Source organism: Battus philenor, unplaced genomic scaffold (assembly GCF_028537555.1).
Source record: "Battus philenor isolate CCGP_79_NKW_IND1 unplaced genomic scaffold, ilBatPhil1.0.hap1 SCAF_23, whole genome shotgun sequence".
Classification (NCBI taxonomy): Eukaryota; Metazoa; Arthropoda; class Insecta; order Lepidoptera; family Papilionidae; genus Battus; species Battus philenor.
In genome coordinates this window covers 2,268,163-2,284,032 of record NW_027181686.1, presented here as the reverse complement: position 1 = coordinate 2,284,032, position 15,870 = coordinate 2,268,163, and the positions used below count along the sequence as shown (strand labels likewise).

At 33.4% G+C, this 15,870-nt stretch overlaps 1 protein-coding gene across 1 annotated transcript in view; it reads right to left on the bottom strand.

Annotated features, from left to right (window-relative positions):
• The window catches only part of LOC137923929 (serine/threonine-protein phosphatase PP1-gamma catalytic subunit B), a 54,760-nt gene extending 38,957 nt beyond the window's left edge, over positions 1-15,803 (bottom strand). The window contains exons 1-4 of the mRNA XM_068767174.1: positions 15,572-15,803; positions 15,291-15,422; positions 12,649-12,865; positions 5,911-5,999 (exon numbers count right to left, since the gene is read on the bottom strand). Coding sequence (XP_068623275.1) covers positions 5,911-5,999; positions 12,649-12,865; positions 15,291-15,422; positions 15,572-15,632 — 499 coding nt within the window. The 5' untranslated portion in view covers positions 15,633-15,803. The remainder of the gene's footprint in view (positions 1-5,910; positions 6,000-12,648; positions 12,866-15,290; positions 15,423-15,571) is intronic.
• Between the last annotated feature and the right edge of the window lie 67 nt (positions 15,804-15,870).

Genomic DNA, 15,870 nt, shown 5'->3' with positions numbered 1-15,870 from the left:
TGTTTCTGTCAGCTCGATCTATACAAAACCTGCACAAAGACAAAACCGGCTCTCAGAGTGTCACTTCAATTACATCAAATGCAAAAATAGCTCGCATACAATATAATTTGATAGACACATAAAACTCAGCAAGTTTTATCTGTAAGAGTCGTGATATAAATGTAGACGACAAAGGCGAAGGTCGTTTTATTGTCGCCCTCCCTCTCAGGAGGTAGGGAGGGACATTAGCTGCCAATACTATTTCAAAATAAATTCGCCGTATATAATTTTATTACAATAAAAATAAAATACGTCATCTCTGATGGTTCATTCTCTGATGATCATCTCTTCTGATCTATTAAAGCAATTAGAATCGCTTCCCACTATAAGTGTAGGTCTATGTCCAATAGTGGACTTACAGATAAAATGATGATGATTAAAGTAATATAACACGATTGATTAATTCAGTGTTATATAAAACACGTTGCATCAGCGTTCTCATATAAACTCTTATGACTGCTAACGCATATGTCAAAATTATTCACGATGACCGTATCTTGTTAAGGAGGTATTAAAACAAATATTTATGTGGACATATGTTTTATTAAAACTGACCGGAGAACATTTTAAATTAAAAAAAAAAAAAAAAACGTATATAATTCATAGTGCGGGAATTCCCGCGTTATTGAAGGGGTGGTAAACCCCCGTGTTTACACTCTTAGACAGCTAAGCGAAAAATGTGTAAATTAATTTAATTTTTTTTTCGCTAAAATTGAGTGAAAAATTTACTTTTTGCGTTGTAATCGATTTCATCTTTCCATTGTCTGTTTATATACTTTACCTACCTCTATAATTTTAATATTTAGTATCTAATAGTTTTATATATACGATATATGTTCTAATATATGAAGTTGGGTGTCGCACTGGTCTCGTCTGCCCATGTGCCATCGGGGAATTCGCAGACTGGCTGCTGACGGGAGTTGTTCATATCAGGACTTACACTCGGCTTCGTACATCTCGGGAATTGGTGAATCCCAATCAGTACTCTCCCTTCAAATCTTGAATGACTTCTGGCACAAGCAAACCTAATGAGTCATAAATACTCATTACGCTAGAGAATAAGGGTATATCGTCGTTTCAGCCAATAGAAGCCTACTGTACAACTTAGGTATTCCCTAAAGATATCTATGGGGGAGCTATAGCCTGAGCACAATGCCTGGCAGACAGGATGACGATCGCAGTATGGTATTTATTATATGCGCAAAAGACGCTGCTCTGCCTATCCGGTGAAAACTTGTTTGTGATCAGTGACAATCCTATATAAGGCTCAAAGTGTGAATTATACATGATATACCACTGTTAAATGCCTACTTAGGTGTTTATTATTTACTGTTAGTTTGTAAAGAGCTTTAGAATTTTTTAAACAATATATCTTCTAATAAAAGTAAAATTTATCTCTTAGTTCATTTCTTTTTCTTCTCGCTTCTTTTTGAGGCAAGTGCGATCGAACCAATACTGATCGAAGTCAGTTAAATGTTTTTATTTATTATTGTATTATATATATAATATGTATTAAACATTTTTTATTATAAGTATAAATGTTATATACGTATGTATGTATGTATGTCTATGTATGTTTATGTATATTTATGTTCATTTGTTTGTGAATATGTATTTTTTGTACACGTGAACTACCCTTTATAAGTTCTATTATCTTTTTCTTACTATGGTTGTCTGTAAGAGATTGCCTTGTGTGATAAGACCGCCCATTGTACTTTACTGTATATTATTGTATCAAATATGTATTAAATAAAATCGATTTGCCTATGACAACATGGTGATAAATTTTTAAAATTAAAATCACATTTGCTAACTTACGACATAATATTTCTAGCATTGTAACTACCGTCTTTTACAGTGAAACACTAGATGTCTGCACTAATATTAAGTTCAAGTTATATATCTACCAACAGCAAATTTTAATACATAGATAGCCATTTCCCGTGTAATTAAAAGCCTTTTGTCTGGCAGGCGAAGCGATCGATTTTCCGCCCTCCCCTCCTCTGTAACGTTGCATCGTGCTCACAGCGAAATGGGAGAGGCACGCTGAAAGGTTACGGCCGATACGAATGGCAATTACTCTCCGTATCTACACCAGCCAATTATCAGCCAGTCCATCTGTATTTAATTACGTGAACATTCCGACGCTATCGGCCAGTTTAATTAATAAACCTTTATTAAAAATTAATAACTGTATGTTACTAAAATTCGAATCGTATGCTATATCCAAAAATAATAACGGTATAATAATAAGATAATTAGACAATTAAACAAAATTAGAATTATTACAAATTAAAATTAATTACTGTTTATTATCTGTCTTTATATACTACTGCCAGAAGTTATTAGCCTGACGCATTGAAATAAAAAAAAATGATGTAACATAAATTTGTGATAATTTTATACGAGCGTATAATAGTAAAAAAATTAAGGCTTTTTGCTGACAAATGAGCTAAACAACCCCACCTGTTATGCAATCATGCGATGTATAAAAATTAGGAGAACAGGAAAGTAATGTCGTTTCTCTCGACATATTTTACAGAAAAACCGATTGATTTTTATCGCTCTCGTATTGATTTTGTACACTAGATGGCAAAAGGTTGTTGATAACGAGGGTGAATATTTTGTTGATTAGAAATAAAAGCTTGTTAAAAATTTAGTCGCGTGTGAATTTAACTTAAGAAAGCGACATTACTTTCCGGTCCACTTATATGATTATTTTCTATTTCCTGGAAAACCCTTTCAAATATCAACTTCACCTTTTAGTCTGATCAATTATTTAATTGATTACTATGTGAATATCTAGAACAGTGATTCCCAAAGTGGTCTATATCGACCTCTAGGGGCCCATGACAACCTGCAAGGGGTCTTCGTCAGCGAAAAAAAATTTGGGGGTCCATGAAATGAAAATGGGGGTCCACAGACTGGACATCATTAGCTGAGGAGATTTAAGATTAACCCTTACAAAATTGACGCCAAATGTTGATAATTTATTATTAAAGCATCAGGTTCATCTTTCTCACTAAAATATTGACTTATTGCTTATGTTATTTTATTTATAGTTTATTTAATGTTACGTATATTTTACATAACAGATACAAAATTGTATTTTGAGTAGTTTTAATTTAAATTGAATTAATAAATGTATAAATTAACATGTGTTTTTACTTTAAGTTTTTAACACTAAACTTCACTACAGTTAGAAATTTACAGGTAATCAATATCAGGTAAGTATATCGGAAAAACATGGCAAGGGGTCTACGACACAAAAAAGTTTCGGGAACTCTGATCTAGAAGTACGAATGTGATGAATGTGTGCGTTTGTTATGAAGCGTTGACGCCTCGTATCACTGGCCACTACGGCCACATTATTTTTGTGTAAAATCATTCTTCAGTTCGAATTGAAATTCGAACGCCGATTTGAATTCGGAAGCCATAATTGATGTGGTTATCCGTTATGTTAGGATGGTGTGAATTGTAAATGCTTTTGTACATATGTGAATACACCTTCGATCACTCTTGACTATTATCTTCCTCATCCACGTGCTCGTGTGGCAAGTCGCCTTTATCCGCTAATCTCGTATTAACTTTAATGTTTATCTTTAAATTATGATAAAAAAATTTGCCAAACAAAAAGGCAAGTACCAAAAATATGTTCGCTTATTTCGATCACATTTTATCACACATTCAGCAAACGCCGTGCGAGCGTCGAGTGGTTTCATTTATTAAGAATTCCTTTCCTTCGTAAATGGGTCGTTGACATCGGCGCATTAAATGAAAAACTGCACGATGCAGGCCGTATTACTCACGCTTATAGCGCTTTGTAAAAGCGAATGCGCTAATTTCAGCTTGAAGCCCTTCGTGTTCCCTGACATTTATGTTAATCGATAATATTTTTTATATTTATTTAATCGATGATTGCCGTTACTCAGTGAATATATTTTTAAGCCTTTCGCTGCGATCTCCGCCTTTTGGCGTTCGACTATAGACAATTATTTACAGAGAACAGCGTCTTCCGGCGATCGGCTATAGACGCTCTCTCAGAGCGAACAGCGCCTTCTGGCGCTCGGCTATAGGCGCTTTCTCATAGCGAACATGGCCTTCTGGCGGAGTACATTTGTTTTATATGACCGTGTTAATAATTGCATGATTATAGTCATTAATTTGTTTGTTACCAACGCGACAGCTGCATATAGGCAGCTTTCTATGCGGATATTTTGTCACATAACCAAATACGCTTCGTTTGTACAGACAATCTACTGTCGCACCAGCTGCTGAGAGAGTAATTCATTTTTAGGCACTCCGCAGTGAAAGGGTTAAACAGTGATGTTATACTTAATAACTGCATACTATAATCATCACACCAGCCGATAGACGGCCACTGAAAAGCAAACGCTTTCTCCCAAGGATCGCCACGATGACGCCATATTGCGCCACATTTACCAGCTGTCAGCAGGCGTCGGTTGCACGAGTAATATTCCCTGCCCAGTGCCACTTCGGCCGAGCAATTCTTTGGACTACATAGTAAGTAGGTAAGTGTTTCCCAACGTGGGGCCCACGTCCCACAAAGAGGTAATTTGTTTTTTAGGGGGGCGATTCGAAAATGGAATCAATATGAGTTTAAGCCTTACGCTCTGGGCCATTTAAATGCAATGCCAGGTGTCAAGTTTAAAGTATTTTAATTGATATTCTATTTATATATAATATAATTCTTAATTGAATATAAATGCTTACAAAATAAATTTGAAATGCTGCTAGGCATAAGAATTTAAAAAAGTTAAGGTGGAGCATTGCATAAAAAAGTTTGGGAAATACTGACATAGGTGATCTTGGTTCGTCTACGGAATCATTTCCGATTTGATCTAGCAGAAAAGCGTGTGTCATCACCGACAACACACTATTCAAAGATCTTCGCGATGTTTTAAAGTTTTTACACCAATTTAAAATCAGCCTGTATAGTGTTCGCAAAATATTACGAAAACAATGTTTCATATTATGATAGAAAGTGTGTTGTGTAAGGAATATTGGTTCAGTTATAATCACATTAGAGATGGTTATATGTATTATCGATTTTCCGTGTAGTGGAGGCATAGTAACTACCTTAATTACTCTTGTGCGTCATACATATATATGACAGATATGTTAGGTTACTACAGTTGCTTTTTAGGCCGCTGTATTTGAATGTTATAAATTGTGACCGCTAAGAAATGACGACGCAACTGTACCCTTGTGGGATTCGAACGTGGGTGTAAAAAGGTCGACCCATACGTGATCAAGCTCCAAGCATGAAAGCTATAATCGTCATCCTATTCAAACTTATCATGTAACTATAAAAAGATATAATAATTTATTTTCATGTCATGGATTAATGAAATTATTTTATTAATCTATAAAGATCGAATTAATAATTCATGATTATAGGTCAGCAAATACTGGAAACTGGCTTAACCAGTCTTATTGTAAAGCTAGATACCATCTCCAGGAGTTGACATCCTGCGGCTTAAATAATGATGATTCACAGCTAAGATACAACGTCGGTGAGTTGGAAATTTTATAAATATTTAAAAAATATATAGAAGGGTAGACGTTGAGGACACATTGATATATGGGCCGATAGAGATAGGTGATGATTTTATCTTTACAGATCTCGTACAAGCAAAGCGAAGAGTAGGAGCGGGGGGGGGGGGTAATGAGCGGATGATACTCCACACTTTGCTTCGCCGCGTTAATATCTAAGGCCCGGTATAGCGGTTTCGGTTGCACTGCAGTACACGCAACAGAGGTGTAAACACGTATATACACCTTGAGACAGCTGCATTCATTCACCAGCTGTGCGTGGCGAACTGTTTGGATATTAAATAAGGTACTCACCTATCGCGGCCACCGGTAAGCAGTTGAAGCAATCTGTGAATGTCTTCCATAGCTTGATGTTATACCTTCTTTTACACTCGTCGTAAAATCTGCGAACAAAATATAACATAAGAATTACACAAGCTACTTAGACAGCTAATAATGCTTTAATATCAAGCTTGTAGGTTATATTAGTAAGACAAGTTACTTAACCCTCAAATGCATAATGATGTAAAACTGCAACATACCACTTAAACGTAAAATGAGTACTAAACTTGAAAGTAAATACATAATTTTGTTTATCTGCAACATAATTTGCAGTAAATTCTGCAATTTTTTAAAAAAAGTATAATAAATATTATATACATTTTTTTTTCAATTTAATTTATAATAAAATGTTTTTTTAAAGTATAAATAAAAGTCATGCATTTAAGGGTAAAAAGTTAGATAGATTACTATCGTAATCAAAAGCAAATAGTTTTGTAATCAACATGTTTTTTTAAAAAATTATAAAAGCATTTTTGCCAATAAAATAAAAACAAAATCACGTTAAATATAGTTTAGTCCTAAAATAAGTAATCATTTTCATCATTTCTGTCTAAAAACGCCCACTGTTGGACATAGGGTTTTACTGTATATGTCTAATTAAAAACTGCCCGCCTCCAGTGTCTTGAGTAATATTATAATTTATCTGTGAAACATATATTATCTGGATTATAAAACAATGACCCCAAATCGTCGCTAGGTTTAAAAAAAAAGACTAAATGAAATAAAATTCATTTATTGGACATTGGAACTTAACAGGACTCTTATTGATAGTATTTTCATTTTTGATTACCCTGAATTGCAAATGTTGTAGTAGTGAAAAAGAAGCAGGAAGAAATCTACAGTACATGTTTTTTAAACAAAGTGTAACAATACCGATTTATGTATATAACATAGTTTATATCAAACATAGCCTAAATGTAAACAAAATAATCAAGCGACATCACAGCCAAGGATTCTTGTAATTTAAATACATATTCGCTCATTGAATGATATACCGTTTTCGTCAATTTACTTTTAATATGCGAAAAGCATGGTCTTGCGAAATTTTATTACAAAATTTGATTCCTTTTATATAAATGAGTTAGACATTTTGGAGTCTAAACTTTGATACAGCCAGTCTTCACGATGCCTTATAAACACACTATGGACGTCCCATATCTTTTTAAATTAATTAAAAATATTGTAAATATATAAATATAAATGACTACTAAAAGATCAAGCGTATCTAAATATCTTTACGAGATCAAATCAGGAATGACACGAAAGAAAGTAAACGCCTACATAACACTTGGCCTTTGGGATGTCAAGGTTTTATAGTTGGGACCACCGACCGGCAAGCACAGTGTAGGTGTTACCCACTTGTTAATATTGTCTGAACACGTTGAACACAGGCCTGTTTCCAACCTATTGAAAGCCTACAGGGGGAGAGGCCGTTTCCAGCAGTGAACGACGTCTAAAATAATGATGACATCTTAACTTTTATATGTAGATCTGATAAAGATATGATAAAGCATCGAGTGAATAGATTTTTTATTAAAATAAACAAAGTTTAATACGCGTCGACCCACAATGGAAACTAGTGTGAAAGGTAATCGGAATTTTCCAATCAAGGCCAGATTTGCGTCGGTGTTTTGAGATAAGCAAACAATGTCGTATCACCTGATTACGTCTCGTTCGGATAATCCATCAACATGTTTTTATGGCGGTTTTTAGATCCTCCCGTTCAACCACAACATGAGTAAACTGGTCTTTTTTAACAAAAGTTTGTTTTTATTACCATACGCATCTTTTGTCATTCACTATATCTTTCATTCCTTTTCATACATCGCCTCACATCCTTCACTTTACCTACAGAGTTCTTCAATTTTATGTTTATTATTTATATCATTATCACAATTTACTTATATTTAATTTTTATTTATTTTCTTACTATCTATCAGGTGGACCAGACAGTAATGTCGTTCCTGCGCATAGCGATATTCAATTGTCATTTGGTAGCTCATTACTTACTTGCAAGACGTACACTAGATCGTAAATCACGCTTCTAGTCGACACTAGAGACCCTTTCGGCCCCAACGACCTCATTAAAAAACAATAAACGTGTTTATTTATTCACGCCTTTTATCCAAAAAGGAAATATAATCAAAACTTGTTGTATGTTGTTTTATGGCTTAATGTATGTTTTACCTCGGTAATGTTTATCTAGGAAAACAGCGATGACGTCATTAAATAAACTAATCAAACATGTTCGTGATAATCTACTAAGCACGGATTAATCTAATATATAAAATTCTCGTGTCACGGTGTGCGTGATTGAACTCCTCCGAAACGGCTCGACCGATTTTCGTGAATCTTAGCGTGCATATCGGCCAGGGTGGAGAATCGGACATCTATTTTTCATCCCCCTAAATATGTTAAGGGTGGTCCACCCCCAATTTTTTTTTAATTTTTAGACAAAAATTTTTTTTTATTTTTTATGACAGCATACAAAAATACAAACAAAAAAATACAAATACAACCTTAAATTTTCATCCATCTTCGATCAACCCTTATTTTTATTTGTTTTTTAATGCTTTCTAGAAATAACATACATGGCAAAACGTTTGCGGGATCAGCTAGTTACTATATGTAGTAATTAGGTTGAAGGCAATTATATATATTTAACGGAATCAGGCGTTACCTTGCGGAACCTTGCAATTATATATAACAAAATATATCGCGTTGATGTTCGTACATACTTTAGCATGAGAGGAAGCTAAACACCAGAAATTAACGTGAAACTGTCGAACACAACACGCAATCGAGTGAACTTGAATTGTTCTGACCTTCATCGCAATGATTCAGATTAGTGACTCAAGTTTATACACGGTCCGAAATGCCCGGGCTACCGCAAGATATGCCTTAACGACCGCTTGTGTTTATAAAATGCCACGTTTGTTATGTTCGGTGATGATTGATTATTCATAGCTGCCATAAACCTGTGATCATACTTATCTATAGTAAAGAAAAGTTTGGTTATGTAAAATAATTTTTTAAAAAAAAAAAAGTTCAAAATTCATTAATTAAATCTAAGGTCTAATAATTCGGACAGTGTTAGTAGGTCGCGGGTTTGATTTCCGAGATATCAATCTCATGTAATTCACACTATGTGCATTAATTATGTCCGATTGCCACTAAGTAAGAAAAGGACTAATATTTAGCCACTTCCGCACATGCAGTCATAGTCGTGCAACAAAATGCACCGCCCGCCAGCCCGCTGATAAATGCGTATGCGGCAAACAATGCGAATCACACAACCACCACCGCCAAATCACTCAACACGTGTTTCACCCCTCCACGAGGCATCTTCAGGAGTTATGTTACACTGATTAGTGCCAAACACAGAGTGGATTGCCACTGTTCAATAATAAGTTTTTTTTTCTAAATGGGCATCACCGTCCTGTGAGAGGGCATATGCCTTGTATTGGGCGTCAATGGACTGCAACGACGACGATTCAATGTTAGGTGGACCATCATTCCACACAAAGAGTCGCGGCAACGTAAATCTTCCGGATGTTTAAGATACCCTGCCCACTGGGGAACGACAGGGTTATGTGGTATTTCTTCCTACCCACTAAAACCACCTCTGTATGCTCTTCGGTACTTTTATAGGGGCTTCTAGATCATCATCCCAGGAGGAAGCTGCGCCTCCCGCGTCCTCGCTATACCGCTGTAAGACGAGACCACTTCGCGTTGCTGTACTTCTCAGGTTTGCGTTTAGCTAACCTGATGCTCTTTTAATCGCCTCTAATAGACAGGAAATACCTTAGCTCTGTTCTAGTAAATCTAGGTTGTTACCTAGCTTATGCATTGCACTTCAGTCAATAGGTAAAATGCGTCCTTCGTTTAGTGCTTACTATGATTGGCTAATGTGAACACGGCTTTCTAATTTATTATCAACTAATTAAAGTAAGTATATCATCCGATTATTCGATTCATATTTATAATACTGCGAACATGAGGTTAAAAGATAATTTACTTTTAAAGCAGTAACATGGACAGAATATGTAAGAAAAGGACCAATATTTAGCCACTTCCGCACATGCAGTGGTAGTCGTGCAATAAAGCGCACCGCCCGCCAGCCCGCTGATAAATGCGCATGCGACAAACAATACGAATTACACAACTGCCACCGTTAAATCACTCAATACGTGTTTCACCCCTCCACGGGGCATCTTCAGGTGTTATGTTACACCGATTAGTGCCAAACACAGATGGACAGAATATGTTTAACACATTTCATGACATGGGCGTATACGACGCCCGCTGCACTTTCCGTTCAGGCCATATGCAGTTATCGTTGAAAAACAAAGGAGTCTTAAAAAATCAATTGTAAGGTTGAATATAGATAAATTTACATTACATATGCGCGTCAGTAATGTATATTAAAATTTATAACTTTTTTCCTGTTAATCATAGCTTTGCAGTATTGAAAGTGTAAAGCATGCGTTTTAAACGACTTTTTTAGGTTTTCAAAGTGTGGGTGGTATACGCCTCACGCGACCTATATGGAACATCTTCAAAAATTTACGTGGCACGGAACGTGTTAAATGTTACCAGTGTTTTACGATATATTTCGATTAAACAGATAATAATCCAGTAAAACCATACATTTAAGCTATCGTTCGATCGACAATACGTTAGTCATGCGACCGATTGCACGATAAGATATTTATCAGTGAGAACAACAATACCTAAAATTGAATGACGAATTTAATAAATTTTATCCTATTACATGAGATTTTTGACGGATGACACTGTCGATGTGTAAAACATATGTTTGTGAATGGTGATATTAAGATCATTGCACTTATACACTCACACAAACACACAGGTCATGTAAATATATATATATATATACTTATTTATTTTCATGCATATGTGGTAAGTCAATGTTTAAATTGAGTTTGAATTTATTGTGGTTCATTTGAAAGATTCATTTATATATGTATATAAATGAATCTTAACGAAACACACACACACACACACACACACACACACACACACACACACACACATATATATATATATATATATATATATATATATATATATATATATATATATATATATATATATATATATATACACATAAGATTCTCATGTCACAATGTAATTGCTAAAGCCGTTTTCTTCCGAAATAGTGAAATTTACCGATTTTTAGGAAATTTCGTGTGTATACTTTAGTATGCCTAAGAATGGGTCGTAAACTTCAAACTCCTAAATTATAACCGCGGCCACCCTATTTTTTTATTTTTACGATTACTTTTTTTATCGGATTTTGCATTACAAAACACAACCCTTCAACTATCAAACCCTATTTTTAATAGTAAAATTAATACTTTGATTATTTTCTCCTCTTGGATCACTCACGGTTCATGTATTTTATGTTTTATTATGGCAATTAATAATTATATTTAAATTTAATATATATTTATTTAAATAAAAAATATCTCCGTCTGTTTTTTTTTAATATTACATCGTCGTTCACAAAACTTCCCGTCTCTTTGACTTACATACCACACCTTCACACGATTACAACTAGTTATTATTATATATAATACCCCAGAAATAATTTATATGGCAACACACTAGGGTCAACTAGTAAATATATAAAAATTGAATTGCGACTATTATCAACAGCTTCTTATACATTGTCTGTTATTGCCTTACTAGCGAATACGTCAGGCTTGAGGAGGCAGAGCTGGGGGGGGGGGGCTTACCCTAAACCTATCTAACTTAGCTAATAAATTCGCCCCTTCACTTTTATCTTTTACAATAAAAACCGATCATCTATATAAAAAATTAAATGTAGCCGTCTTAAAAATATTGATTCAACGTACTACGTGATTTATTTTCTCGTCGACTACGTTACGTTACTTTACGGTACGTGATTTACGTGCAAGCGCGCACAGTTCAAGGTAATAATTTCTTCTATTCGTGACAGTTAGCCAATGTCAAGGTTGAACTAAACGCCCGCGCCCATGTCCGCACCTTCACCATTTTAAAAGGGTATTTTTAAATTTCGTGTTCATTTCCCATGACGGTGATATGATGTTTGTAACAAGTTTTTTATGATCATTCGATAATTTCAAATAAAGAACATTAGATGTATGTGTAATGACTACTCATATACGCTTTTTTAACATAACTTATACTGGTGCTCAAGAGACATTTGAAAATTCTGCGGATTCTAGAGGGCAGGGCATTGAGGTAGCTTAGCCTGAAACCCCTTTGAAGGTAATCAAGATAGAGGGCTCTTTGGGAAGTTATGCTCTAGGACCCCCACAAAGGGACCTCGGCTTGATCAGTTTGGCAGATGCATCTTTATACATTTTTTGTTATTGTTTATTTGAGATATCACTGATTGATCCATTATTAGATGCCATTATAAATTTCTAAAGTACATAAAGTCATATGCACCCTATGTAAATAGTGGATATAACCCCAATAGCTTCTTCATTACAATCTTAATTACAATAAACAGTAACACAGAGGTCATAATTTCATTTATACAAAACAACACCCATAATTAGTTATGCATATCTCTAATGTTTGAATTAAATGTAAATTTCTGCTTATTTTAAACACCCTGTATTAGTATATTGCTTAAAAACACAAGTAAATGCTTTACAATAAGTTAGTTGATATTTTTATTGCATTTGCACTTACCCATAAATCCTATTGATGCTCGCACACTCATGGTTGCCTCGTAACAGGAAGAAATTCTCTGGGTACTTAATCTTGTAGGCGAGAAGCAAACATATAGTCTCTAGCGACTGCTTGCCACGATCTACATAGTCTCCGAGGAACAGATAATTGGACTCCGGTGGGAAACCACCATACTCAAACAACCTTAATAGATCATAATATTGTCCATGAATATCACCTGAAACAAATACATCATAAGAATTCAATCACCAAAAATGCAAAAATAGTTAAGGCAAATTTCTTTAAAAAAAACTGATGCATTAATTAAAAACATAATTATTTCCTAGAACAGTATGCTTTCTCAATACTAAAAGAAATGAAAATCAAAAGCGCTCAAAGTCCATCTACAACTTTTTTTCAACATATTATTTATGTAATCACTCCATACAATATATCTATAAAGGCCTACTTAATACAGAAGACATTTTGTATGTATAATAAGTAAATATAATATGTGCAATACATAGTTTAGGTTACATTGCTTATAGAAACAACATTACATTAAAAAAAATGTCTTTGAAAATAGAAGGAAAAAGGCAAAAAACAAGTCCCAAAAGATGTAATGGTTAGATCAGTTATTGCAAGTATTTACTACTAATTATTGCAGCTATATTAAGCAAAATGCAACCAATCGACAGTTGGTTGACCAAGAAGGAATGAGCCATAATCTTCAATAGAGAAGAAAATGACCAGGTGAGAAGAAAACAGTGAGTGAGAGATATTAGCCTATTAAAACTAAACAAATTCTGAACATTTTTAATTTCTAAAAATTATTTAAAGACACTGTAGGCTTGTACAATAAACTTTCAAGTAATGCCTCTTAATTATTATGCAATACATAAATGAATTTCATTAAACAGTACCTAATAAAGAAATGTTATCATAATGTAAAGAATTTTTAAGTAATATAAAAACTTAGGAATGAACTTCTCTGGCCACTTTACTAAAATATATTAGGGTAACTGGAAAGTAATGTCACTTTCTTAAGTTAAATTCACACGACTACACTTTTAATAAGTTTTTATTTCTAATCAATATATTCACTCAACTTCATTATCAACAATCTTTTGCCATTTTGTATACAAATCAATGCCAGAGCGGTAAAAATAAATCCGCTTTTCTGTAAAATATGTCTACATAAATGACATTACTTTCTGGTCTCCCTAATACAACAGTTTGCTGTAGACTCTTGCAGATTTGTTTAGGATCTTTGCAGTTACATATTTTAACAGGCCATTATATCTCAAATTGATTTAGTTTCTATTAAAATGATCCAAAGAGGTTTATAATATGTGTACATTAATAAACTACTTCTGAAACATATTTCAGAAATTCATAGTTTCAAAATAATAATCAAAATTAAATAAAAACCTAATTCTATTATTGGATATTTGTATATAATACAATGACATACAAGCTATAAATTGATACTATGTACATAGGTATGTCATATTGTAATTATAAGCATCTTATTAATTTATATTCAGGTATAATATTAATAAAAAACCCATACATTTAAACAGTTTCCTATAAAGTTCAAAATAATTGATTCAAATTATAATTGATACACATTATAGAAATACAGCAAGCTTTAAGCTTTACAACACTTATGTTGAAAAATTGCAAAAAACAGAATTAACATAAGTTTTTAATTACCCTTTTATTATCTCCAACATATATTTGTATACTAAATAACAAGCACTAGATAAAGGCAAATCATGATTTATAACAAATATATCAGTTTAATTGCAAATTGAGCTGTTTACACAACCATATTATCTTTTACATATAGTATTTTATATATAAACAATATATATAGTTGTATATTAAGATAAACAAATATAATTATTTGACACTGGTCAGATCAAACATAAAATATATACAGTTGGAAATACCTTCACTTATCATGGAAACAGAGCAATGGTTAAATTCGATTTTATTTATTTTTACACATTTGTCATAGATTATTGTACTAATTATAAAAATGGCACATACCATAACTATTATTTATGTCAACAAAAAAAGACATCAACAAAATCGAAATTTTACAGGAAACAGCGCATTTAATAAGAAATGGTGGCCATTTTACAAGTTAGTAAGTAAATTGCCATTTTTGCCCAACTGTCCTTTATATTTAAAAAAAAAAACTTATATGTTGCGTGTTTTTTCGTCTAGTCAGTTTATAAAACAAAGATGAAATATTTATCTGGAACAAGCGTTAACGCGCCAGTTTTATTACGAAATTATCTATAGTAATAAAGATTGTAATAATTTTAGGCAAAAAAAAATATTGTTGCATTAATGTATTTGGTTGGCATCTATCCGGTAACCAAACTGTAGTTACAAATAAATATATAGTATTGTATAACTTAAATGAATTACTAATAAGTGTAAATAAGTAAATTAGTAACCATTTTAATAAAAAAATTAAGTTACAAAACAAATAACAGTGGTTTAAAACACGTATTGCAATATATTGATTTTCCCTGTAAGCCTTTTCAAAACAAAGGACATAATGCAATGCTAATATTTCGAAAGTGTCAGGCGAGACTTGAAAGTTTATCTTCATTTAATATTTGTATTACATTTGTCCGTGTACTTACCACATATTTTTAATGGAGCTTCTAATTCAAGTAGAATTGGTTGTGATAAAAATATTTCCCGCGATTTCAAGCATAGCCCTTTAATCTCGATTTCCGTTAACTGTACATTCATACCAGGTTTCTCGCCCCGGACTGAAAACAATCAAATATAAACAAAACTGCACCACTTAAACACAATTTCACTAATACATTCACAGAATTTGAACACACAAATTATTTCACTGTTGTGGATACAGAAAACACTTGTATTTTAACTTTGTAGGAACAAAATTGTAGTTTACCTTTTAATAATTTTTTTATTACGTTATCAATGTTTAACTCATCTGTGTCTCTGTCTGCCATTGGATATAATGTTTGTGCACGGAATATGTCTGAAGAAAATGAGTGAAGGAGGAAAGATTGTAAGGATTTTAGCCGATTACGGAGGATACAACCTATTTCAATTCTCGGCTATATGAAATTCAATGGCGAACAGCGAAGACATCACTCACACACACAAACAAGAGAAACACATCATCAGTGTTCCCATGTACATAATAAAATTAACCAAAAAAATCATTTGTAACTTTTCAGTAAGTCG